General features: G+C 46.5%; 1 protein-coding gene across 4 annotated transcripts in view; it reads right to left on the bottom strand.

The window, feature by feature from the left end:
* Window positions 1-22,593, bottom strand: part of GOLGA4 (golgin A4) — a 58,166-nt gene extending 35,573 nt beyond the window's left edge. For 2 of the 4 annotated variants that reach the window (XR_013623769.1, XM_068119653.2), the window contains exons 1-14: window positions 22,185-22,321; window positions 19,017-19,272; window positions 17,862-17,939; window positions 12,856-13,104; window positions 11,843-11,890; window positions 11,625-11,681; window positions 11,133-11,231; window positions 6,923-7,076; window positions 5,325-5,500; window positions 5,096-5,179; window positions 4,760-4,895; window positions 1,662-1,840; window positions 396-527; window positions 94-249 (exon numbers count right to left, since the gene is read on the bottom strand). Coding sequence is in view for 3 of the 4 variants with exons in the window: in XM_068119653.2 (XP_067975754.2) it covers window positions 94-249; window positions 396-527; window positions 1,662-1,840; window positions 4,760-4,895; window positions 5,096-5,179; window positions 5,325-5,500; window positions 6,923-7,076; window positions 11,133-11,231; window positions 11,625-11,681; window positions 11,843-11,890; window positions 12,856-13,104; window positions 17,862-17,939; window positions 19,017-19,268 (1,800 nt within the window). In the remaining variant the exon portion in view is untranslated. Of the gene's footprint in view, window positions 1-93; window positions 250-395; window positions 528-1,661; window positions 1,841-4,759; window positions 4,896-5,095; window positions 5,180-5,324; window positions 5,501-6,922; window positions 7,077-11,132; window positions 11,232-11,624; window positions 11,682-11,842; window positions 11,891-12,855; window positions 13,105-17,861; window positions 17,940-19,016; window positions 19,273-22,184 lie in introns of all 4 variants that reach the window. The other 2 variants (XM_068119654.2, XM_068119655.2) reach the window with 2 other exon arrangements.
* Between the last annotated feature and the right edge of the window lie 1,535 nt (window positions 22,594-24,128).

The raw sequence follows: 24,128 nt of genomic DNA, 5'->3' as shown, positions 1-24,128 counted from the left end.
TTTTACACCCACAGTCTGATTTCCAATATCAAATGCTTTTTGATGAACTTTGCTCGGTTTCATGAGTAAGATAACTATGAAGAATCGTCATACCGTCCGAAAGATCTGGATTTCATCGAGGAGCTCTTGGCGCCTCGAGTTCTCCTGATATTGCATGGCAGCTTGCTGCAAGTCCTTCTCCTCGAGAGCCAGTTGCTGCTGCTGCTCCCTTTCATCAAGTCGTGCTTGCCACTCTGCTGCACTATATTTCTTGGCAAGGAGTGAGGGGTTAATCGTAGGGTTGAGGGTGGTTAGGGTGTGGGGGGGGGAGGGGAAGGACGAGATACAACATTATGCAAAAATATGTAGAAAAATAAATTCACTGTTTTTTGAAATGACGTGCCCATGGGACATACCAACATCTGTTGATGATTCCATTGGAGTTCCTTCTCCCGCTGTGAAAGCTGTCCCTGCCACTTCTTCTCAAGAGCCGACATCTCCTCCAAATGTTTGTTCCGTTCTTCTGCCAGCTGTTCCTCCAAAGTGATCTGGATACACAATTATCCCTTTGCAAATGACTGAACACAATTCCTTTCCAACGAAGGGCATGAAATCTTTGTCATGGTAAAACTAGAACGACACTCTTAGACATCGCACCATCGACTGATATGCATCTGCCCACATTACATCATTTTAATACTGGTACCAAGTTTGAATCCCTTAACTGTTTTCAAGTAGTGGGATTGAAGAGAGTGAGGGAGTTTGTTCCAGAGGTGGGAGTAAAGAGGAATGAAGGAGTGAAGGTGAGCAGAGAGTCTCGATTTTGGCAATTTCACCATAAGAGGGTTGCTGGCAGATCTTGTGCGACCTGTAGAAATATTAGGGGGACAGAGCACAGACAGCTGGGGGAGCAAGGCCGGATAGGAGTCGGTAGAAGACAGAAAGACCACCAACCTGCCTGCGGTGAATGAGTGAAAGGCCCTCGGAGTTAGCTTCATCGCGGGAGATTCCAATGATTCTGAAAGCTTTGGATTCAACAGCGTGAAGCCGAGCCAGGTGTGAGGCAAGAGCACCGGCCCAGAGGGGAGAACAGTATTCCATTGAGCCGCGGATGGAAGCCTTGTATGTGGTGAGGAGCTCAGGTGTGCCAAGGAAGGACTTCACACAACGGAGGATGCCCATTCGGCGACTGGCTTTGGAGGCCAGCTTGGAAATGTGGTTTTCCCAGGAAAGATCATGGCAGATAGTGAGACCCAAAAGCTTGAGTGACAGAACTTCTTAGAGAGGATCACATTTTTACCTGACATGACCTCTGACCTTTTAACTTTGACTCAATAATCTAATCAGTTCATCTTTGCAACATTATACATACATGTACCATGTTTGATTTGGATGCCTTCTGCCGTCAAGTTATCGTGGTGATGAAAACCTCTCATGGGCGGACGGACAGCCAGGCAGACAACCCAAAAACATATTGCCTCCAGCAACGTAGTCGCCAGAGGCATAAAAAAAAATTATCGGAATGCACTCTTGATATCTGGTTGCGAGTCTTCATACAACCCCAAATCATGCCAAGTTGTTTTACACATGATACTTGAATTACAGTTGATGATGACAATGACACAATCGTACATATCTGCCCATAATCATCAAGAAGATTATGTCAACGCATTCAATCTCACCTTCATGAGGTGTACAGCTTCATGTTTGCCTCGAGACAACTCTTGCAGCAAGTTCTGCCTCTCTTCTTCTCCAGCCTGTTCCACGAAACAAAGTTTCTTTTCCATCTCTTCTTCCAGTTGACGTCGTGCCTCCTCCGCTCGCTGTGCTGCACTTAATGCCTGCTCCAGCTCTTCAAACCCTGGGTAACATGTAGGAAGAATTGGACATTCTCACACTCATGGAGTACTCTTATCTGCACTGGCTGGTATGGTCACAAAAAAACAAAAACAAAAAGTGAAGGGGTCTGAATACTTTCTGCTCTCTCTCTCTAGGCATTGCTAATCAAGGTGGCAGTCAGTACCCAGCAATTTTGGCGTAAACAACGCAGAAATAAACGAAGACCGCAAAAATGAAGTGAAAAGATCCTGGAATCTGAAGAGCGTGAAATTGCACCAGTGATTATTGGTGAGGTTAGGAGTGGAAGTTAGGAGGAAGTTAGGAGTGGAGGAATGGTTGATCAGAGTAGTGATGGCAATGTACAAAAGAGCGCGCACAGTGATTACTCTCTGGGATGGCAACAAAGAGAGTAACCCAGTTTTAGGACCGGCAGAGAAGATAACTGAGGAGGAAGTTGAGGAAGTGATAAAAGCAATGAAGAGTAGAAAAGCGGGAGGGCCGACGAGAGTTGTGGGAGATATGTTGAAGGCAGCAGGAAGTTGGGGTGTGAAGAGAATGACAGAGATCTGTAATCTGGTGGTGAAAGAAGGCCGCATTCCAGTGGATTGGGAACTGAGTACCCTCGTCCCTCTATACAAGGGGAAAGGTGACCCTCTGGAGTGTGGCTCGTACCGAGCGATAAAGTTATTGGAGCATGGAATGAAGGTATTGGAAAGGGTGTTGGAGAGGAGGATAAGGAAGAAAGTGAAGATCGACGAAATGCAGTTTGGATTTATGCCAGGAAGAGGAACGACAGACACGCTTTTCATTGTGAGGCAGTTGCAGGAGAAGTACATGGAGAAGAGGAAGAAGTTGTTTCTTGGGTTTGTTGATCTGGAGAAAGCATTCGATAGGGTTCCACGCAAAGTATTGACATGGGCATTGAGGAAGTTAGGAGTGGAGGAATGGTTGATCAGAGTAGTGATGGCAATGTACAAAAGAGCGCGCACAGCTGTAAGGACGAAGGACGGGAACAGTGGTGAGTTTGAGGTGAAGGTGGGAGTGCATCAGGTGTCGGTACTAAGTCCACTACTATTTGTAGCTGTGATGGAGGTGCTAGCTCAGAACGTAAAGGAGGGTTTACCGTGGGAGTTGTTGTATGCAGATGATCTGGTGTTGATTGCGGAAAGTATGGATGGACTGAAGGAAAAGATGAACAAGTGGAAGGAATGTATGGAGACAAAAGGTCTGAAGGTGAATATCGGAAAGACGAAGGTGATGGCAAGTGGTAAAGCATGTGGTGAGGTGGAAAGAACTGGGAAGTGGCCCTGTGCTGTGTGTAGGAAGGGTGTCGGAGTGAACTCCATTCAATGTACAATGTGCGCTGAGTGGGTTCATCAAAAATGTAGTGGTCTGAGAGGGTCATTAACCAGTGTGGCAGCTACATTCAAATGTAAGGTGTGCACAGAGGGAGCTGCAGATGGAGGAAATGTTGAGTTGGATCTTGGAGACGGCGTGAAGCTGGAAGGTGTGAAAACATTTTGCTACCTCGGAGACAAGCTGAATGGAGAAGTTGGATCAGACTCGGCAACGGTTGCTGGAGTGAGATGTGCATGGAAGAAGTTTCGGGAACTGAGTGGCGTGCTGATGATGAGGGGAGTGTCGTTGAAGCTGAAGGGAAAGGTGTATGCTGCATGTGTGAGAAGTGTTATGATTTATGGGTGCGAGACATGGGTAATGAACGTAGAGCAGCAACGAAGGTTGGAAAGGGTGGAAATGCGAATGGTTCGATGGATGTGCGGAGTATCGTTGAGAGAGAGGAAGACAAATGATGAATTGCGAAAGATGATGGGAATAGAGCCTGTGATTGATGCTGTGAAGAGGAACAGGTTGAGATGGTTTGGTCATGTGTTGAGGAAGGATGAAAGTGACTGGTTGAGAAGAGTGATGGAAATGAATGTAGAAGGAAGTAGAGGACGGGGAAGACCGAGAAAGACTTGGCTAAAGATGGTGGAAGAAGAAATGCGGGCAAGGGGGTTATCAAGGGGAGATGCAGAAAATAGGGCAAAATGGAGAAGATTGTCATGGGGACCGCAAGGCTAACCCCCGCTCTAGTAGGGAAAATGGCCTTTAAAATGCATGTTGTTGCATGTTGTGATTATTGGAGCAATGGGAATGACAAAGAAGAACCTCACAGAGATTTTTAAAAGCATCCCTGGGAGTATTACTACAAACAAACTACAGTTGGAAGCTGACAAACTTCGTGATGATCCTTAAAAGAGCCCTGTGAACAAAACTTTGAGAAGAAAACCTCAGAGCTTGGTCCAATAATCCTCCCCCCCCCCCCACCTCATTTATCGAAGTAGATACTTCCAAGACCTGGGAGGACTCCGCTCCACCTTTTGAAACAGGCATATGGAGATACCAACACGAACACGAACACCCACACCAACACCCACACACACCAACACCCACCCACACCAACACCCACCCACACCAACACCCACACCAACACCCACCCACACCAACACCCACACCAACACCCACCCACCCACCACACACACACACACACACACACACACACACACACACACACACACACACACACACGCACACACACGCATCTTGGGAGCTGAAGAGATCGTTATTGTACCAGTGATTAATTGGAGCAACAGGAATAATGAAGAAGAACCTCACTGAGATTTTAAAAACCATCCCTGGGAATATTACCAAAGATGAACTACAACTGGAGGCAATCCAGGGTTCGGTGATGGTCCTGAAAAGATTCCTTGGAATAAAACTCTGAAAATGTTGAACAGCTTGGTCCATGAACCGTGATCCCTTACCGAAGCGGAGGTGGATACTTTGGGTCCTGGGAAAACTCCGTTCCACCACCTGAAACCCGCATATGGAGACAACAACCAACGACACACACTCAATTTATCCTGCAAGAAAAAAGTACCTGCCCTCTCAATTCTTTCTTTCTGATACAGCAGTTTTTCATGTTCCAATTCCAACTGCTGCAATCGCATTCGCATCATCTCCAGTGGCTCCAACCTACGCTGCTTCTGTTGCTGGAATTCTGCTTCCACCAAGGCCTGCCACAAAAAAACAATCATGATTCCAAACAAGCTCTCATTCTTTCCTCCCCCCTCCACCATCAGTCTCCGTTATCCTTTACCCAGTTAGGGGAGAGGCACGAAGAGAAGAAAATAAAGATTGAAAGGAAGGATAGTTGGGGTGGGGAGGGAGAGGGTTGGAAACTGGTAATGGAGGCCTAACTGCAGTCTGCACGGACCTTATCTTGTTCCAGCTGCTCAATCAAGTTCTTGGCATCCTTCAGTTGATTAATAAGTCTAGTTTTCTCCAGAGTATGGAACTCCTTTAAAGAAGCAGACACAGGATTAAATAAATCTGTAGAACATTAACTGCAATCTTCTACATCAAGAAGGAAATATTTAAGTTCCCAAAAGTAAGAGACAAAAGATGATGTTTTGCAAAGAGGAGGTGGAAGCCTTTAATCTTGCCTTAATTTTCTCCACTTCCAGCAAGCGGTCCTCAAGCTGCTCTTGGAGCATCTCCTTCTCGGTTGTTAACTGCACATCATGTTCTTTGTGCGTTTGTATCTCAGAACGGAAACGCTTCAGCAAGCCCTCCTGCCTTTGTATGCGTTGTTGCAGAACTGGAAGCTCCTGCTGGGGCACTGACAGGAAGCAGGCGAGAAGTGTTCATTCAAGAATAGCCATGTCACCCACCCAAATCAAATTGTATGCGCAGGAATAAACATCATGGGCCAACCATGATTGATTGTTAGGTCTATCAGCGACTGAATATGAATGAATGAATGATCGTTTTAAGGCCATTTCTCCCCGCTGGAGCGGGGGTTAGCCTTGCGGGCCCCATGACAATCATGGTTCCCTGTTTGAGGCAATGTTTTTATGGCCGGATGCCCTGCCTGACGCCAACCCTAAGTCGCCTCTTACGATGCGCAAGGATACGGTGCACCTATTCTAAGCCGGGGTACACACCGTGATCATTCATCCCAGCAAGCTGGTACCAATTTGCCGACCTCGGAAGGATGACAGGCTGAGTCAACCCCCCTGGTGTTAATTCAGCGATCGACCGGGATTCGAACTCAGGATCATGGGATCCCAAGCCGGCACCCTAACCGCTAAGCCAACACCAGGCTTAGCAACTAATTATCAACTATCAGCAACTAATTGGAACAATTAAAGGCTTAACCAGGGAAGCAGGCAAAAACTAGAAAATGTAATTTGACAGATGCGTTTAAGGATCCGCCTCGACCCGCATTAGATGTCAACCCACAGTTAAGTTGTTTTTTTTGTATACAGAATCGAGGCTCATGTAAGAGCTAACACATTGAACATGAAAACATGCACAGACACATAAGACATGCAATGTTTTTCTGTTTTTCCAAGATGGCGGCCGAACCACGTGACCGATGACGTCATCATTATTTTGTTTTCTCCACCAGTTTATGCCGACATGGCGCTCAAGAAATTTCATCTTGATAGGATGAAGTTTTGTACTTGTCGAATTATGATGTCATAATGGAAGCACCTATGACATCATCATTAACATATTTTATTCCCTATGGAGAGTTCTTTGCAATGAGCCATGTCTCAATTTTTTCTATTCAGCGCTTTCCGAGATATAGAGGTGCAAAGTTTTTCGATTTTTCCAAGATGGCGGCCGAACCACGTGACCTATGACGTCATAATTATTTTAAAAAATTGTGGAGGTGCACCTATGGTGAAAATTTCCTGTCAATCGGACTAACGGTTGCAGAGAAAATCATATTTATTCTGTGCGGACAAACAAACAAACAGACAAACGGACTCAAATGCAATACCCTCTCCTCAGGCGAGGGTAAACATTTCAACAGTACCTTTGAACTTTTGAACCCAAAATCTAGCCAGTTCGTCTTTGTATCAAAGTACATACTTGTACCAAGTTTGGTCAAAATCCCTTTAGCAGTTCTCAAGTTATTTTGATAATGAAAATCTGCACCCATAAGTGGGGGTATGAAAGGGGTGGGGAGGGAGGATCCCAGATCTACCAAGATTTTTCTTTCCAAAGCTATCGAATCTCATTTGCAACATACCCGTTTGGCTTTGACGAGTGTCTTTGATTGCATTTTCTTCCTGAGATATCTCACTGGGTGTCTGCGTAAGCTCCAAAGGGTCATTTTCCCCATCAGGGGCCTGTCGTACATCCACCTGGCCTGACATGCCCAACTGCTTCTTCAGCAGAGCCACCTGCAAGAGTGAATGACAGAGACCATCAGTTTCCACTTACAATAAACATCCATAACGGTGTAATAGCCCATATACCCCTCTCCTCATGTATAAGTCACAAAGAGATGGTCCCAAACTACTTTTCAATACGCAACTTTCAAAATGATGTATGAATGCTAGGCCTTTTGTGCATGAGCTGGGTGTTTTCAGTGACTCGGGCTCTGCTCGCAGGGCACATTTAATAATAATAATAATTCATTTATTTTGTATAGCGCTTTTCATGAAGCCCAAAGGCGCTTTAAAACTGTTTTGGTTTTTACAGGCGCAAGCTGGTCAAGGCAGGAGGAGAGAGTGTGGTTGTAGTAGTCAGTGAGGTCGGAAGGGGTGTGGAGGTCAATGAAGGGAGAAGTGGACATTTTTTCAGAGAGGGTGGATGAGAATGAGGTAGGTGAAAGAGCGTTTAGCTTACGGAAGTTGATAGTGCGATAATGTCTTGGTGTTGGGGTGGGGATGTTGATGGTCATAGTGATGGCTAAGTGGTCAGAGAGGGTGAGGTCGGAGCCAGAGAGATGGTGCAAAATTAATCCAGTGGAGCAGACAAGGTCCAAAATGTGACCACGGATATGCGTAGGAAAGTTGACATGTTGAGTGAGGTTAAAGCAGGTGAGTAAATCAGTGAAGTCAGTGGTTATTGTGGAGTCAGTGGAGTCCATGTGGATATTGAAATCACCAAGGAGGAGGATTGAGGGGGAGAGGGAACATAGCTGGGTCAGAAAGTAGGAGAAGTCAGACAGGAATAATGGGTGTGGTTTGGGAGGGCGGTAGACGACAGCCATGACTGACTGCGTGCGACCAGAGAGTTTAAAAGCCAGGTGTTCAAAGGATGAGGATGAGGCGATGGGGATGAGGCTGGTCCTGATGTCTTGACGGTGGATAACGGCAATTCCACCACCTCGGCCCTCCGAGCGTGGTTTATTGACGTAGGAATATCCATTGGGTGTGGTGAGGTTGAGCGTGTAGTAGTCCAGTGGTTGTTGCCAGGTTTCGGTGAGACAGAGAAAGTCCAGTTTGTTATCCAGGATGTAGTTGTTGAGGATGAGGCATTTAACCTGTCATTCATTGCTAGTGCGGAATCTGTGATTCAAATGGTATTTTTAACAAATTTTTCAGCATTTAGACGACAGAGTGGCAATTTACAAATGGTTAACCATAATTGTTGTGTTCCTGAATGCAAATTGGACTCATGGACATATAGGCACATGAGAAATACCCGTGGATGAGGTGTGTCGAGTTCGTTCCATTTCCTGTTAATACAAGTTAGCAATGGCAGTAGATATAACAAAACACACGCGCAACACACACGCGCAACACACACGCGCAACACACACGCGCAACACACACGCGCAACACACACGCGCAACACACACGCGCAACACACACGCGCAACACACACGCGCAACACACACGCGCAACACACACGCGCAACACACACGCGCAACACACACACACACACACACACACACACACACACACACTTCTTTCAGCAATATGTGCAAAATCTAGTATAATTTCTGTTGTGGCCCCGGAACCAAGCAAAAAAATGTATATTTATAACGGGGCTCGCAGCTCGTACAACTCCCGCTCCCTCTCTCCTCTCAAACATGATTAATAGTAAATATCATCTTTTTAACATTACTCTGTGCATTGATAAGCCCCAGATATGATCATCCACTAAGCAACGGAGTAACTAAACCGGATACGGTGTCTCACTGGGAAGTCTGCCGAAATGTTGAGGAAGATGGCAGTGTCTTTCTGATGGCAGACTCCATTAAATAAATCACCAAGCCTGCCATGTTCACACGACGTAATCCCGCAGGGTTCAAAGCCCACTCACTGTCAGGGATGATCGGGGAGGTCAGGTAGAAGACGCCCGTCCACAGGCCTTGCACGGGCTCACATCGTCTGGAGTTTTTGCATTACAGGCTGCAAGATATCAACTTCTTGGGTGAGTTGATCAGAAAGTTCTAAATCTTTCATTGTGCAGAGGCACACACCCCTTTCTGAGTATTTCTGGCTTCTTACAGAAGCTTTGCGAGCCGTTTAATGTTACAATTGTTATCTGGCACGCGTGATAAATGTCCGGCCGCCCCGATGCACTTTTTTGCTAGGTGTTTCTATGCGTGCGCTCCGAGCATTCTGCGGCAGATTCCATGATTTCGAAAGTTGCGTATTACAAAAAGAAAACCAGGCATATTTACAGTAAAACCTGTGTTATCCGGCACTTTACAAACTGGCACATTCTACCAATCAGCACGCGAGGGATCCAAATTACATTATTTACACACGACCACACAGCTGACTCACCTATTATTATCCCATCAAAACAAGGAAAAAAAAGAAACACACGATAGAGTCGACCTGGCCTTAGCTGTGAAAATGAGGCTTCTCTCTCGATAACATGCTGTCGCAGCCTCGTGGTTCAAGAGCCGCGTCCATCCATCGTAAATTTACACCGAGTTGCCACGAAAATCTCTTGGCTTCTCAAAATGTCAGGCATTCACTCTTCCTTGCTTTCGAAAACCCTTCGGTGACGTTTCCTGAGTGAAGGTTCAATGTACCAAAAAAAGGACAAACAAATCCTCATCTGAATCATCACCACGACACATCCAGCTCTCTCCACCTAACGACCAATCATATGATCCCAAATATTGGGTAGAATATGCAAGTGAAAACCCAGGGGAAGAAAAAGTTTGCCTTCCAAAGCATCATGGCTTCTGTTACCCCATCGAACAGTACTGGTGGGAAGAGGAAGAGGATTGCTCTCACAATCAACCAGAAGAATCAACCAGTCCAAGAGACTGGAGAAAGGAGAAAATAGAAATGCGTTGATGCACAAGTACAACATCAGATCATCAACCATCCACAACATCAAGGCCCCGGAGGACAAGTTACTGGAAGTTTACATGAAGTCAGAGACAGACAAAGATGCCGACAAGCGCCGTACTCTACGCAAGCCAAAGATGGAACAGCTGGATAAAATTCTGTACGAATGGTTTGCTCTCAAGCATTCGGCCAATCTCAGGGCCAATGTTATTTGAGAAAGCAAAGTATTTTTATGATCAGATTGGTGAGCCTTCTCTGGTGGCTGGCTGGCTTGTTTAAAGCTGCAACATGGTTTATGGCTTTTTCTTCATTTCTCAGGGGAACAAAAGTTTGTAGATCACGATCTAACAAGTTTCCAGTATGGTGGTGCAAGCAAGTGACGATAATCCATTTCAAAGTTTGACCGAAGCCAAAACTTAAGAGCGGTGTCAAGTGCACCGTGGTGTGACTGACTCCAGAATCATCAAGTGTTTTTAATCCACAGAAGGAAGTTGAACAACAAGAAGACGATTCAGAAGAATAAGACTTTTCAACTGAACACATCACTTGGGCTCATGTATGGTTGTGTTCCGTTACCAATCAGCTTGTCAAACGCTCGTCATATAGATCAAGCGCTCAAGCAAGCACTCCAACAAAATGGTCGATAAGGAACGGCTGGTTTGGCAAGCGATAGCAGGCTGATTGGTAATGGAACACACCCCTGATAAAGGTCTTGACACGTTTGTGACGTTTGCTTAAAGGCAGAAAGCCAACAGCACCCAGGAAGTGATGCGGCTGTACCCCACACAATAACATTTCATGAGGAAGAGGCAAGAAACAATGCAACCGCAGTCCGACATAAGGAAATGGTTCAAGGAAGCTTCGAGTTCGACAAGATGATGAGCCCGATGAGTCGGAGAAAGTGGACGCTGACACTTTAGATCGTCCATCATGTTTTGTAATACAGGTAACGTTATTGTTTTGCATAATTCATTGGTAATTACCTTTATATTGTACTGTAATGATGTTATTATTTAGTCTATTTTTCACAGGCAAAGTTTAATAAGTTGCTCATTCTGTGTAACATTTAGATAACCGGCATATTTGACAAACCGGCAGGGGCAAACACCCATGGGTGCCGGATAACAGCTTTTACTGTAACTATATTTTTCATAATAAACACAGAAACGATGGTCTTGAAGAATGCAATCATACCTGGGTATACAGAACCCCGATTAACTGGTCTTTCTCCTCCAAGGAGGAATCAAACTCCTCCTGAAGATGTTTCTTTGCTTTATGATCCAACTGAAGCTCCTGCAATATGCATCAATCAATGACATCAATAGACAATATGGAATACAGATTACATACAGGTATTGCAGGAGGTACCATCAGTACAAGGCATCACAAATGCACTGCAGCATAAAGTTTGTCGACAAAACTATTTTGAGCAAAAAGTGTTTCACAAAGATCAACATATTTTTTTATTTAAAGCAGAAAAGTTGCAATTTACAAGGAGGTGGTTTGTCAATAAAACATTTAAAAGGACGATTACAAACATCTTGTGTGTCCATCATACGTCATTGACCCCATTTTTAGAAACTACCAGAGGGTTCCAATCACAATTTATTATATCAGCAACAAGACTAAACACAAGAAAATGGAATCGTTTCATGTTATCAAACTTTCAAGGGGAACTCTACCTACCTCACGGAGTTCAGAGATCCTCCTGAGCGACCGATCCTGGCTCTGGCTCAATACAGACTTAGGAAGAGGATGAGGAGGTGAGGGGAGGATGTAGGGAGGAAGGGGAGGCACAAAGCAACATGAATAAAGATAAAGGATAAATTTCTGAAATAAGCGGAGGGAATAAAACAAATATTGCGTGCAAAAATGTATCGCCCACATCAACAAAGTCCTGTTACCTGAACCTTGTCCTTTTCTTTCCGAAGGTCTCGGTATAGAGATACGAGCTGGCAGGGAAGAGGACATGGAAATGTGGTGAGTCAAGGCCCATGGAAATTGGTAAAACAAGGCAATGTGTCACCTCCATCAGATGAGGTGAACACTGTGCCTTATTTACAGGTAAGTCAAACATATTTCATCCCAGACAATGCAACATCAAAACATTTACAGAAACAAACACCAGCATGCTGGAGTCTGAGCAAATATGTCCACCTTGACTTCTGATGCACATACCTGGTGGCCATCACCAAGCTACCTGTGCAAATCCCTCCCCCTTCCGTCGCCAAGACAATGCAATCTGACTCTCGCCTTCATGCTGGCTCGTCACGCGTCACACTCTTCAAGCACCCAGTCTACCAGTGCTCCGTGCGATCGCCAAGCTACAGAATTCCCAATAATTCCTTTAAATGCCTGAATGCTTACTTTGTATGTAGTGCAACCTGGCAATAAATAAATTAATAAATCAGAAATCCAAGAATTTCAACCAGTTTTCCAATCATCTACAACAAAGATCAAAAGTTTGCACTTCACAAGGACAAAATCCACAATTCACGTTCAACTGTTAGATACTTCCAACAACTACCGAATGGGAAAATACGAACTACCACCTCAGAGCAGAGATTAAATCATTCACCTGTAAATCATACAACCTATTAGGTATTGAAATCACAGCAAAAGACGAATAAACCTCTCTGGCTGTGCTCACCCAAACCAGTTTTAGCTCTTGTCTAAGGCTGACGTTAAGGCTTGTGTATGTATGGCATAGTGAACAATGACATTGGGAGACAATAGTCTGCTTTTACATATAATTACAAGAACATTAGTGGACAATGCAAACATCAATGGGAGATGGGATTTGAACCTGGGTGTCCCAGCATTACGAGATAAAAGTTCACACGGGAACCCTATGGCCGAGGCATATGGACTTATCCCACCACAAGCACCTCCAACCCCCAACCCTATTCAATCTCACCTGCATGTACCTGTCCCTGTACTTCTTGTGGCTCCGTTGTATCTGCGTGGTCTTGCACAGCAGATCCTCATGACATAACGCTTCCAGATTACCCAGGTCCTCGGTCTCAGTGTCAGAGGCCACAGGTGAAGGGGCTATGCTGTTAGCATTACCTTCGTCCCCTGTTAGTGTCAGTGACTCCATTGAAACCCAGCGAAAAAGCGAGTCTTGGGATCCAGAGAGTCGACTGGGACTCGTCTCCAGGTTGTGCTGAGATAGATAAATTAAAATGACACGATTAATAATAAACAGTTTCGTGGCACATTCACCATCACTAACTTGGGGCACACCAATTCCAACACACTTGGAATGCATGATTGTAGATTTTCCAACTATCAAGTTGGTTTAAAGGTTAACTACTATTACTATAGCAGTTTTTTTAAAAAACATCACAGAGTCGTCCTAATTACAGAAATGCCGGAGGCTTCAAAGCGTTATACATCAATGTGACGTTTGATCAACAGAACGAGCAAGCAGCGTCTCGCATCGCTTATTGTTTCGCAACTCATCACATTCTCGTTTACAAAACCACTACAAAACTGAACGCCAATAATTTAAACTACAGACAAGACCCGTAATGTATTGTAGCCTCGCAAAGACTATGCTCCGAGCAACCCTCCAGCACATTGTTACAAGCATTTAGAGCGCCGTTTGAAAGTGAAGCGTTAATGATTCTTGAACTGCAAGAGTAGAAATAAAATAAACAAGAAAGAGCAATCAGACATTGCAGACCCTCACCAGGAAGTGTTTGTGTTTTTTTAAGGATTTTGTGTTCAAACAAATATGGCGGCCGAACCACGTAATCAATTACGTCATCATTGTTTTTTTGTCCACCAATTTATCGCTTGATGACGCTCAATAAATTTCATCTTGATCGGATGAAGTTTTGTATTTGTCGAAATTTTGACATCATAATGGAGGCTCCTACTACATCATTAACATATGTTATTCCCCATGGAGAGTTATTTACAATGAGCCATGTCTCAATTTTTTCTGTGCAGCGCTTTGAGATATAGAGGTGCAAGGTTTTTTTGTTTTTTTTTTCCAAGATGACACCCGTACCACTTGACCTATGACATCATAATTATTTTTAAAAACAATTCTACAGGAGGAGGCGCACCTATGGTGACAATTTCCTGCCAATTGGACCAATGGTTGAAGAGAAAATCATATTTGTTCTGTGCGGACAAACAGAGACAGACAGACAAACGGACTCAAATGCAATACCCTCTCCTCCGGCGATGGTAACAAGAGGGAGAATGGCTTTGCAATACATGTCCCTTACAGGTCCCAATGAATGTTCTTCTTCCAAGCAAAAAGGGCATAACTCCATGAATAATTGGCGAAACACCACAAACCCCAAACTTGTTCTGTAACTTGTCATAATAAAGGTATGTACCAAGTTTCAGTTTAATATGTTAAAGGGCAAGGGCGGAAAGTCTGGAAAACCACAGGTGGGGCGGTAAAACCAGTAGGTGACTAATAAAGCACTACGGATAAAATGAGGCAGGTAAAACTTTAAAAAGCTGTACAAGACCTTTTTACGTTATAATCACAAAAATATGTAACTGGAGTGAAGCCGATGGTGCGCCTTTGCAAATCATCACACTATCCACCTAAAGGAGCGTTGCAATAAGACAAAAAGTTCCACCAGGAATGACCCAATATAAAATCGAGTTTAAAAAAAAATCTTCTATTTGACCCCTGTGACCCTAAGTCGATCCCTTGGAGCAGGAACTGGGAGGTCAAGCCCAAAAATAATCATCACATATTTCATGCGTCCCCTAATGTTGATTGCATCGACAAAGTTTAATTTAAAATGTTTGAAAATGTGCCCGTAATTTCCTTTTTTTGTTATTTGATTTTGTTGCATGATTTTGGCCATTTTCACACGTATGTCCTTTCTTTATACGTCATACCCAATCTGGTTACTCAAGGCAAAAGTCATGGCCACTTAGTACTTAGGTTAGACATCAGTATTCAACAGCGCAAGTTGCTCCATCACATCGTTTATCCATCTCCAGGGAAATCCCAGTGTCGTCCTCGATGGCCAAGTTGCTTGCATGTTATTGTCGGCAGTAACGTTGTGCACGCTTTCTGGCAGATGTAAATTATATGCAAGATGATCATTTTAAATCATGGATCACTTCTGTCTCACCGAATTAGAAGCAAATCAAGAAGGTAACTACAACGGCACTCAGTAGAGAGCCAGACTGAACAATTTATGTTTGGCATCCACTGATAAGCCGGATCTGGATTCGGACCTGAACCAAATTCGAAGCGTCACTTACCAAACCCATCCACCAAGTTGTCATAAGTCATCCATAAGTCATGAAATATCATGCTATACTGTATTGCATTTTTGGCCCCGTCACTCAATGGTGAAGAAAGCCTGGTGTTGGCTTAGCGGTTAGGGTGCTGGCTTGGGAACCTAGGATCCTGGGTTCGAATCCCGGTCGATCGCTGAATTAACACCAGGGGAGTTGACTCAGCCTGTCATCCTTCCGAGGTCGGCAAATTGAGTACCAGCTTGCTGGGATGAATGATCCCGGTGTGTACCCCGGTTTAGAATAGGTACACCATATCCCTGCGCATCGTAAGAGGCGACCAAGGGTTGGCGTCAGGAAGGGCATCCGGCCATAAAAACATTGCCTCAAACAGGGAACCATGATTGTCATGGGGCCCGCAAGGCTAACCCCCGCTCTAGCGGGGAAAAATGGCCTCAAAACGATCATTCATTCATTCATTCACTCACTCAATGGTGAAGAACCATTTATGAAATTAAATAATTATCGAATACCAAAATCTAATCGATTTGTCCTTGTCACACACCCAAACTGTCCACCACGTTTCAGCCGAATCCGTCCATAACGTTTTGAGATGCCATGTTGTGCACGCTCTATCTTTTTTTTGCACTATCCTTTTTCCTCCATCTCTCGATGGTGAAGATTCACTCGAAGCATCTTCAGAACCAGATCCGGATCTTCCCCAAAATCTAATCATTTCTTCATTGTCACATACCCATCCTCTCCACCAAATTTCGGCCGAATCCATCCACAACTTTGAGATATCCAGTTCACAAATAAAAAGACAAACAAACAAGAAATATGTCGCGCATAGCACGATACTTGCGAAATCCCTAAAATAAGTTGTTGGCCGATGATGATATCAAAAATAGTTGGTGGTTGAATTCAGTGTCCAGATATGCAAATCCTCTTACAATTTCAAGTGAATTGGATGAAAATTGAGGATTTTAGAAACTTGGCCTATGTTGACCTTTTGGCCTATGTTGACCTAAAAAATACTTGGTAGTTGGATTCAGTGACCTGGTATGCAAATCCTCTTAAAATATCAAGTCAATCAGATGAAAATTGAGGATGTTAGATATTCGGCCTATGTCGACCTTTTGGCCAATGTATACCTCAAATATACTTGGAGGCTGAATTCAGTGACCAGATATGCAAATCCTCTTCACATTTCAAGTCAATCAGATGAAAATTTAAGATTTTAGAAATCTGGCCTATGTTGACCTCAAAAATAGTTGGGGGTTGAATTCAATGACCAGATATGCAAATCCTCTTCAAATTTCAAGTCAATCGGATAAAAATTGAGGATTTTAGAAATTTGATAAAGTTGGTGACCTTTGGCCTATGTTGACCTTTAAAGGTCAACTCAAGGCAGTGGGACCTTTTGACCCCATAAGCAATAGTCTTCTTGCTTATGACCAACTATACCATTTGGTGAAGTTTGGTGAAGATCGGTTGAAAATTGTGACCTGTAGGCAACTGACATACAGACAGATATACAGACAGACATACAGACATACAGACAAACAGACAGACTAACACATAAGACCAACCAATATACTTGAAAAATCTTCGATTTTTGCAAGTAATAAACAAGACGTCGTCATGCAGAGCACGATACTTGCAAAATCCACCCCGCCCCCCAAAAAAGGTTGCCCTGGATACATCAAATTGTCCATTTCATTAAGATTAAAATTGACGATCTTAATCAAAGCTCGGGTCAATCAGATTAAAATTGATGATTTTTCAGAAGAAAATTGATATTAGAAGTTTGACCTCGAGTTGACCTTTGACCTTTTGACCTAAAAAAATAGTTGGTTTCCCAATTGAGTGACTCAATGTGCAAATGCTGTGCAATTTTCAAGTCATTCGGATGAAAAATGACAATTTTAGAAATTTGACCTCCAGATGACCGTTGACCTCAAAATCAATGGGCTTCTCAATTGTGACGACCTCTACAACTTGGTAAAGTTTCATGACGATCGGTTTAGAATTATGACCAAGTTACAAACACAGCGGTGAAAACATAACCTGATCCACCTTTGATGGCGGAGGTAAAAAGGAATGTTCAACAAAATAGGATTACAGCACGTTGTACATGGATAGTAAAGCCTGGTGTTGGCTTAGCGCTTGGGGTGCCGGCTTGGGATCCTAGGATCCTGGGTTCGTTGGCTTAGCGGTTAGGGTGCCGGCTTGGGATCCTAGGATCCTGGGTTCGTTGGCTTAGCGGTTAGGGTGCCGGCTTGGGATCCTAGGATCCTGGGTTCGTTGGCTTAGCGGTTAGGGTGCCGGCTTGGGATCCTAGGATCCTGGGTTCGTTGGCTTAGCGGTTAGGGTGCCGGCTTGGGATCCTAGGATCCTGGGTTCGAATCCCGGTCGATCGCTGAATTAACGCCAGGGGGGTTGACTCAGCCTGTCATCCTTCCGAGGTCGGCAAATTGAGTACCAGTTCACTGATAATTCCCTGTGTGTCGGAAGAGGCGACTAACAGGGTTGGCGGCAGGAAGGGCATCCGGCCGTAAAACATTGCTTCAAAAAGGGGACCACGGTGCCCAAAAAAGGCCAACCCACGCTCTGCGGGGAAAAATGGCCTCTAAAGGTGGTTCTTGCACATGGATAGTAAGAGTTAAGCCCACAAGACGATGACGACCATTCTCGTACCTCCTGTGAAAGCGATACACCATCCTGGTTGAGAGATGCCGCCCTGGCTCGTGTCGGCCCCGGGGAAGCTTGCGTAACCTGCCAGAGAGAGGAAGTGTCAGCACACACCAATAGGTGACGTTGGAAGTGCGAGGCCTCAGGAGATAGCACAAGTAAGAAGAGGAGGAACTGTGGTGTCACGTATGAAATATCACAACGGAAACATAATTTTGCCTCCCAAGTACATCACGTGAAATGGAATGTCCCCATGATGGTTAAAATAAGGGACATTGGGACAATGGGACAGTACGCAGACGAGCTGCTCAGGTTCACTTTGACGATTTTGTAAACGTCCAAATGGAGAACAAGGTTGCAGATACCTGCACACGTACCTGTGCACACGCTCATACCGTCTCGTTTTCCACGTACGTTTAGAATCAATAGTTCTAAGGTCCGTGTGGTTTAATATTGTTTTAAATATCACGGAAGAAGCAACAACACAACCTCAAGGTGATAATGCCAAAATACCAAGACAAGACAGATAAATGCCATCGACATGCTGAGATCGATTGTACAGGAGCTTACCTGTACATGGGCACTTGGGCAGAATCCAGTAATGGGGAAGTGGAACCCACCTGGACATGTGGATAATCCGGGAATGAGGAAGCGGAGCCCACCTGTACATGCAGAGAGTCCAGGAATGGGGAAGCGGGGCCCACCTGTTCATGGAGTCCTGGAATGGGGAAGCGGGGCCCACCTGTACATGCAGTGAGTCCGGGAATGGGGATGCGGAGCCCACCTGTACATGCAGAGTCCTGGAATGGGGAAGCGGAGCCCACCTGTACATGAAGAGAGTCCTGGAATGGGGAAGCGGAGCCCACCTGTACATGCAGAGAATCAAGGAAGGGGGAAGCGGAGCCCACCTGTACATGCAGAGAATCAAGGAAGGGGGAAGCGGAGCCCACCTGTACATGCAGAGAATCCGGGAAGGGGGAAGCGGCGCCCACCTGCACATGCAGAGAGTCCTGGAATGGGGAAGCGGAGCCCACCTGCACATGCAGTGAGTCCACAAATTGGGAAGCAGAGCCCACCTTAACATGAGGGGATTTCCAGGAATGGGGAAGCGGAGCTCACCTGTACATGAGGGGAATCCGGGAATGGGAAAGCGGAGCCCACCTGTACATGAGGGGAATCCGGGAATGGGGAAGCGGAGCCCACCTGCACATGAGGGGAATCCGGGAATGGGGAAGCGGAGCCCACCTGTACATGAGGGGAATCCGGGAATGGGGAAGCGGAGCCCACCTGTACATGAGGGGAATCCGGGAATGGGGAAGCGGAGCCCACCTGTACATGAGGGGAATCCGGGAATGGGGAAGCGGAGTGCAAGGATCCTTCTTCGGCCTTTTTCTGGAGCATTTTTTTGAACATGTCACTGTAGGCACAGAACAGGTGTCAAGTCCATCATGGCTGCACGCGAGCTCCGGCGCGGTGACGACCACGTCATGTGCAGGTGATCATGTACCGTGAGGTCGTGTGCAGGTGATCATGTACCATGAGGTCGTGTGCAGGTGATCATGTACCGTGAGGTCGTGTGCAGGTGAGCATGTACCGTGAGATCGTGTGCAGGTGAGAATGTACCGTGAGGTCGTGTGCAGGTGAGCATGTACCATGAGGTCGTTTGCAGGTGATCATGTACCGTGAGGTCGTGTGCAGGTGATCATGTACCGTGAGGTCGTGTGCAGGTGAGCATGTACCGTGAGGTCGTGTGCAGGTGAGCATGTACCGTGAGGTCGTGTGCAGGTGAGCATGTACCGTGAGGTCGTGTGCAGGTGAGCATGTACCGTGAGGTCGTGTATTTGCGATCACGTATCGTGAGGTCGTGTGCAGGTGAGCACGTACCGTGAGGTCGTGTGCAGGTGAGCATGTACCGTGAGGTCGTGTGCATGTACCGTGAGGTCGTGTGCAGGTGATCATGTACCGTGAGGTCGTTTGCAGGTGAGCATGTACCGTGAGGTCGTGTGCAGGTGAGCACGTACCGTGAGGTCGTGTGCAGGTGATCATGTACCGTGAGGTCGTGTGCAGGTGAGCATGTACCGTGAGGTCGTGTATTTGCGATCACGTATCGTGAGGTCGTGTGCAGGTGAGCATGTACCGTGAGGTCGTGTGCAGGTGAGCACGTACCGTGAGGTCGTGTGCAGATGAGCACGTACCGTGAGGTCGTGTGCAGGTGAGCATGCACCGAGAGGTCGTGTGCAGGTGAGCACGTACCGTGAGGTCGTGTGCAGGTGAGCACGTACCGTGAGGTCGTGTGCAGGTGAGCACGTACCGTGAGGTCGTGTGCAGGTGAGCACGTACCGTGAGGTCGTGTGCAGGTGAGCACGTACCGTGAGGTCGTGTGCAGGTGAGCACGTACCGTGAGGTCGTGTGCAGGTGAGCACGCACCGAGAGGTCGTGTGCAGGTGAGCATTTACCGTTAGGTCGTGTGCAGGTGAGCATGTACCGTGAGGTCGTGTGCAGGTGAGCATGTACCGTGAGGTCATGTGCAGGTGAGCATGTACCGTGAGGTCGTGTGCAGGTGAGCATGTACGGTGAGGTCGTGTGCAGGTGAGCATGTACCGTGAGGTCGTGTGCAGGTGAGCATGTACCGTGAGGTCGTGTGCAGGTCAGCATGTACCGTGAGGTCGTGTGCAGGTGAGCATGTACCGTGAGGTCGTGTGCAGGTGAGCATGTACCGTGAGGTCGTGTGCAGGTGAGCATGTACCGTGAGGTCATGTGCAGGTGAGCATGTACCGTGAGGTCGTGTGCAGGCGAGCATGTACCGTGAGGTCGTGTGCAGGTGAGCATGTACCGTGAGGTCGTGTGCAGGTGAGCATGTACCGTGAGGTCGTGTGCAGGTCAGCATGTACCGTGAGGTCGTGTGCAGGTGAGCATATACCGTGAGGTCGTGTGCAGGTGAGCATATACCGTGAGGTCGTGTGCAGGTGAGCATGCACCGTGAGGTCGTGTGCAGGTGAGCATGCACCGTGAGGTCGTGTGCAGGTGAGCATGTACCATGAGGTCGTGTGCAGGTGAGCATATACCGTGAGGTCGTGTGTAGGTGAGCATATACCATGAGGTCGTGTGCAGGTGAGCATGCACCGTGAGGTCGTGTGCAGGTGAGCATGCACCGTGAGGTCGTGTGCAGATGAGCATGTACCGTGAGGTCGTGTGCAGGTGAGCATGTACCGTGAGGTCGTGTGCAGGTGAGCATGTACCGTGAGGTCATGTGCAGGTGAGCATGTACCGTGAGGTCGTGTGCAGGTGAGCATGTACCGTGAGGTCGTGTGCATGTACCGTGAGGTCGTGTGCAGGTGATCATGTACCATGAGGTCGTGTGCAGGTGAGCATGCACCGACCGTGAGGTCGTGTGCAGGTGAGCATGTACCGTGAGGTCGTGTGCAGGTGATCACGTAGCGTGAGGTCGTGTGCAGGTGAGCACGTACCGTGAGGTCCTGTGCAGGTGAGCACGTACCGTGAGGTCCTGTGCAGGTGAGCACGTACCGTGAGGTCCTGTGCAGGTGAGCATGTACCGTGAGGTCGTGTGCCGGTGAGCACGTACCGTGAGGTCGTGTGCAGGTGATCATGTACCGTGAGGTCGTGTGCAGGTGAGCATGTACCGTGAGGTCGTGTGCAGGTGAGCATGTACCGTGAGGTCGTGTGCAGGTGAGCATGTACCGTGAGGTCGTGTGCAGGTGAGCATGTACCGTGAGGTCGTGTGCAGGTGAGCATGTACCGTGAGGTCGTGTGCAGGTGAGCATATACCGTGAGGTCGTGTGTAGGTGAGCATATACCGTGAGGTCGTGTGCAGGTGAGCATGCACCGTGAGGTCGTGTGCAGGTGAGCATGCACCGTGAGGTCGTGTGCAGGTGAGCATGTACCGTGAGGTCGTGTGCAGGTGAGCATGCACCGTGAGGTCGTGTGCAGGTGAGCATGTACCGTGAGGTCGTGTGTAGGTGAGCATGTACCGTGAGGTCGTGTGCAGGTGAGCATGTACCGTGAGGTCGTGTGCAGGTGAGCATGTACCGTGAGGTCGTGTGTAGGTGAGCATGTACCGTGAGGTCGTGTGTAGGTGAGCATGTACCGTGAGGTCGTGTGTAGGTGAGCATGTACCCTGAGGTCGTGTGCAGGTGAGCATGTACCGTGAGGTCGTGTGCAGGTGAGCATGCACCGTGAGGTCGTGTGCAGGTGAGCATGCACCGTGAGGTCGTGTGCAGGTGAGCATGCACCGTGAGGTCGTGTGCAGGTGAGCATGTACCGTGAGGTCGTGTGCAGGTGAGCATGCACCGTGAGGTCGTACAAACAAACCTGGGATAAACTCCGGGCGGATCGTTCCCGAGGAAGGAGACGCGCGATTCTCTCACAAATCAACAACCGCAGGTGCTGCGCCGGGAGCCCTCGGACATCTCCACGCAGGTGCTCAAGTCCCGGTCGAGGTGCACGCAGTGACGCAAGTTCGAGTTCATCGAATCGAGGCCTTGACAGCGAACTCGGTGCCAATCACTTCCCGCCACGTCACGCCAGCGCGAGCGTGCAACTACCTGGTTACTGAGAGATTTGTCATTTGTTTGAACATTATTACTTATTTTTCCATACCCTTCCGGCTTGTCTCGACACGTTACTCTTTCCTTGGCGAATCTTCAATCGAGCGACTCAAAACAAATAATCAGAATAATAATATAAATGGGTACATTAATTTATTTATTTTCGGTTCTTTAAATTCCTGTGATTTTATTATTTTCACGATATTTTATCGTAAGACGCATCGCCGTTTAATTTGTGCTTCATGTTTGTTACATTAATTTTAAAACTTCGTATAAACAAAAAGAACGAGACCAGCTGCGCTGACAAGATTACGGCAATACACCAATATTTATCACTGCGCGTATTATACCGCCATGGTGCATAGAAACCATATAAATGGCCATTAAATGACGACAAAGAGGAAAATTTGAGAAATATGAGCAAGAAAGTAAATGTTCGGTAAATTCTCTTTTTGGAATCGAGTCAGGTGTGGAAAGGTATCCGTACTCCGTATATTTCCAACCTCGCCCTCACGGTATATTTTAATACCAGGCAGCAAATCATTTATTGGAGGAATTGGGGGAAAATATGTATCTCGTGACGTGGCTTGTAATTGCCCGTGTCTCCAGCAGGGGGCAGTAAACCACTTGCATTGTGCCACGTTCCAGGTATGTAGGTGAAACTCGTAAATCGTCTTGCGGGAGGTAAGGAGGGTTGTGTTGTGTCCATTACCTGGCCCTTGGTACCCTCAGCGCTTGGCGTTGCTGTTGTTGCGGGCGATTTTCGAAATGTGCACCTATTGGTCGGACGACTGCCGACCACACCCACATATGTTGCTTGACTCCACCCACCATAACACTGAGACGAAATGACGTCAACAAGCGTTACGTTACGCAAATTACGAAAAACAACAACAAAAAAATGGTTAACAAGCCCAGCTGGGGCCCACATGGTTTTCGTCGGTATGTAGGCTAAACTGGACTTGGGCTTTGAGTGGGCTTTGAACCGGGCCCTGCCAATGTTATTTTCAGAAGTTTTTAAAAAATGGCAGCTATATAATATATCTTCTGTATATTGTATTTCTTAAGAATCATATTAAAATCGAATTCCTGCTGTTATTTTAACTGTAAAAACTGTTTTTATAACAACAACAAAAAACAAGTCTATATAACTTAACACGCCCGAGAATTGACTTCTGTCGTCCGTGAGCGGAATGAGGTCATTGATAATTCGTACGGAGTGACGTCAAGTCTTCCTGTAATCTCACTTTTCGATGGGCACCAAATCGGTTCAAGAGACGTCCATGTTTATGGTTCGCTTTGAAAACGGTACTGCATTATCATTTTCCATCGGTAATTAACTCTGCTAATTGTTCCTGAATTAAAATCACTTCAAGCAAAAGCCTCTCTAAAAATAAACTCCATTCTATATTTATACTGGCAGTAAAGCAGATGTGATGTAGCTAATGCAGTATTGATTTACACCCAATTTACATTCACATGAGGCCGAGGGAAAATCCATGTATAACCCATGCAAATCCCATGCCCAGCCCACATGGGGTAGCCCACGAAAAACCCATGCCCAGCCCACATGGGGTAGCCCACAAAAACCCATGCCCAACCCACATGGGCTAGCCCACAAAAAACCCGTGTACTGCCCACATGGGCTAGCCCACAAAAAACCCATTCCCAGCCCACATGGGCTAGCCCACAAAAAACCCATGCCCAG

This window comes from Myxine glutinosa, chromosome 6, assembly GCF_964187855.1.
Source record: "Myxine glutinosa chromosome 6, kmMyxGlut1.1, whole genome shotgun sequence".
Classification (NCBI taxonomy): Eukaryota; Metazoa; Chordata; class Myxini; order Myxiniformes; family Myxinidae; genus Myxine; species Myxine glutinosa.
Note: the sequence above shows the minus strand (reverse complement) of the source record. Positions and strands in the feature narration are given on the sequence as shown.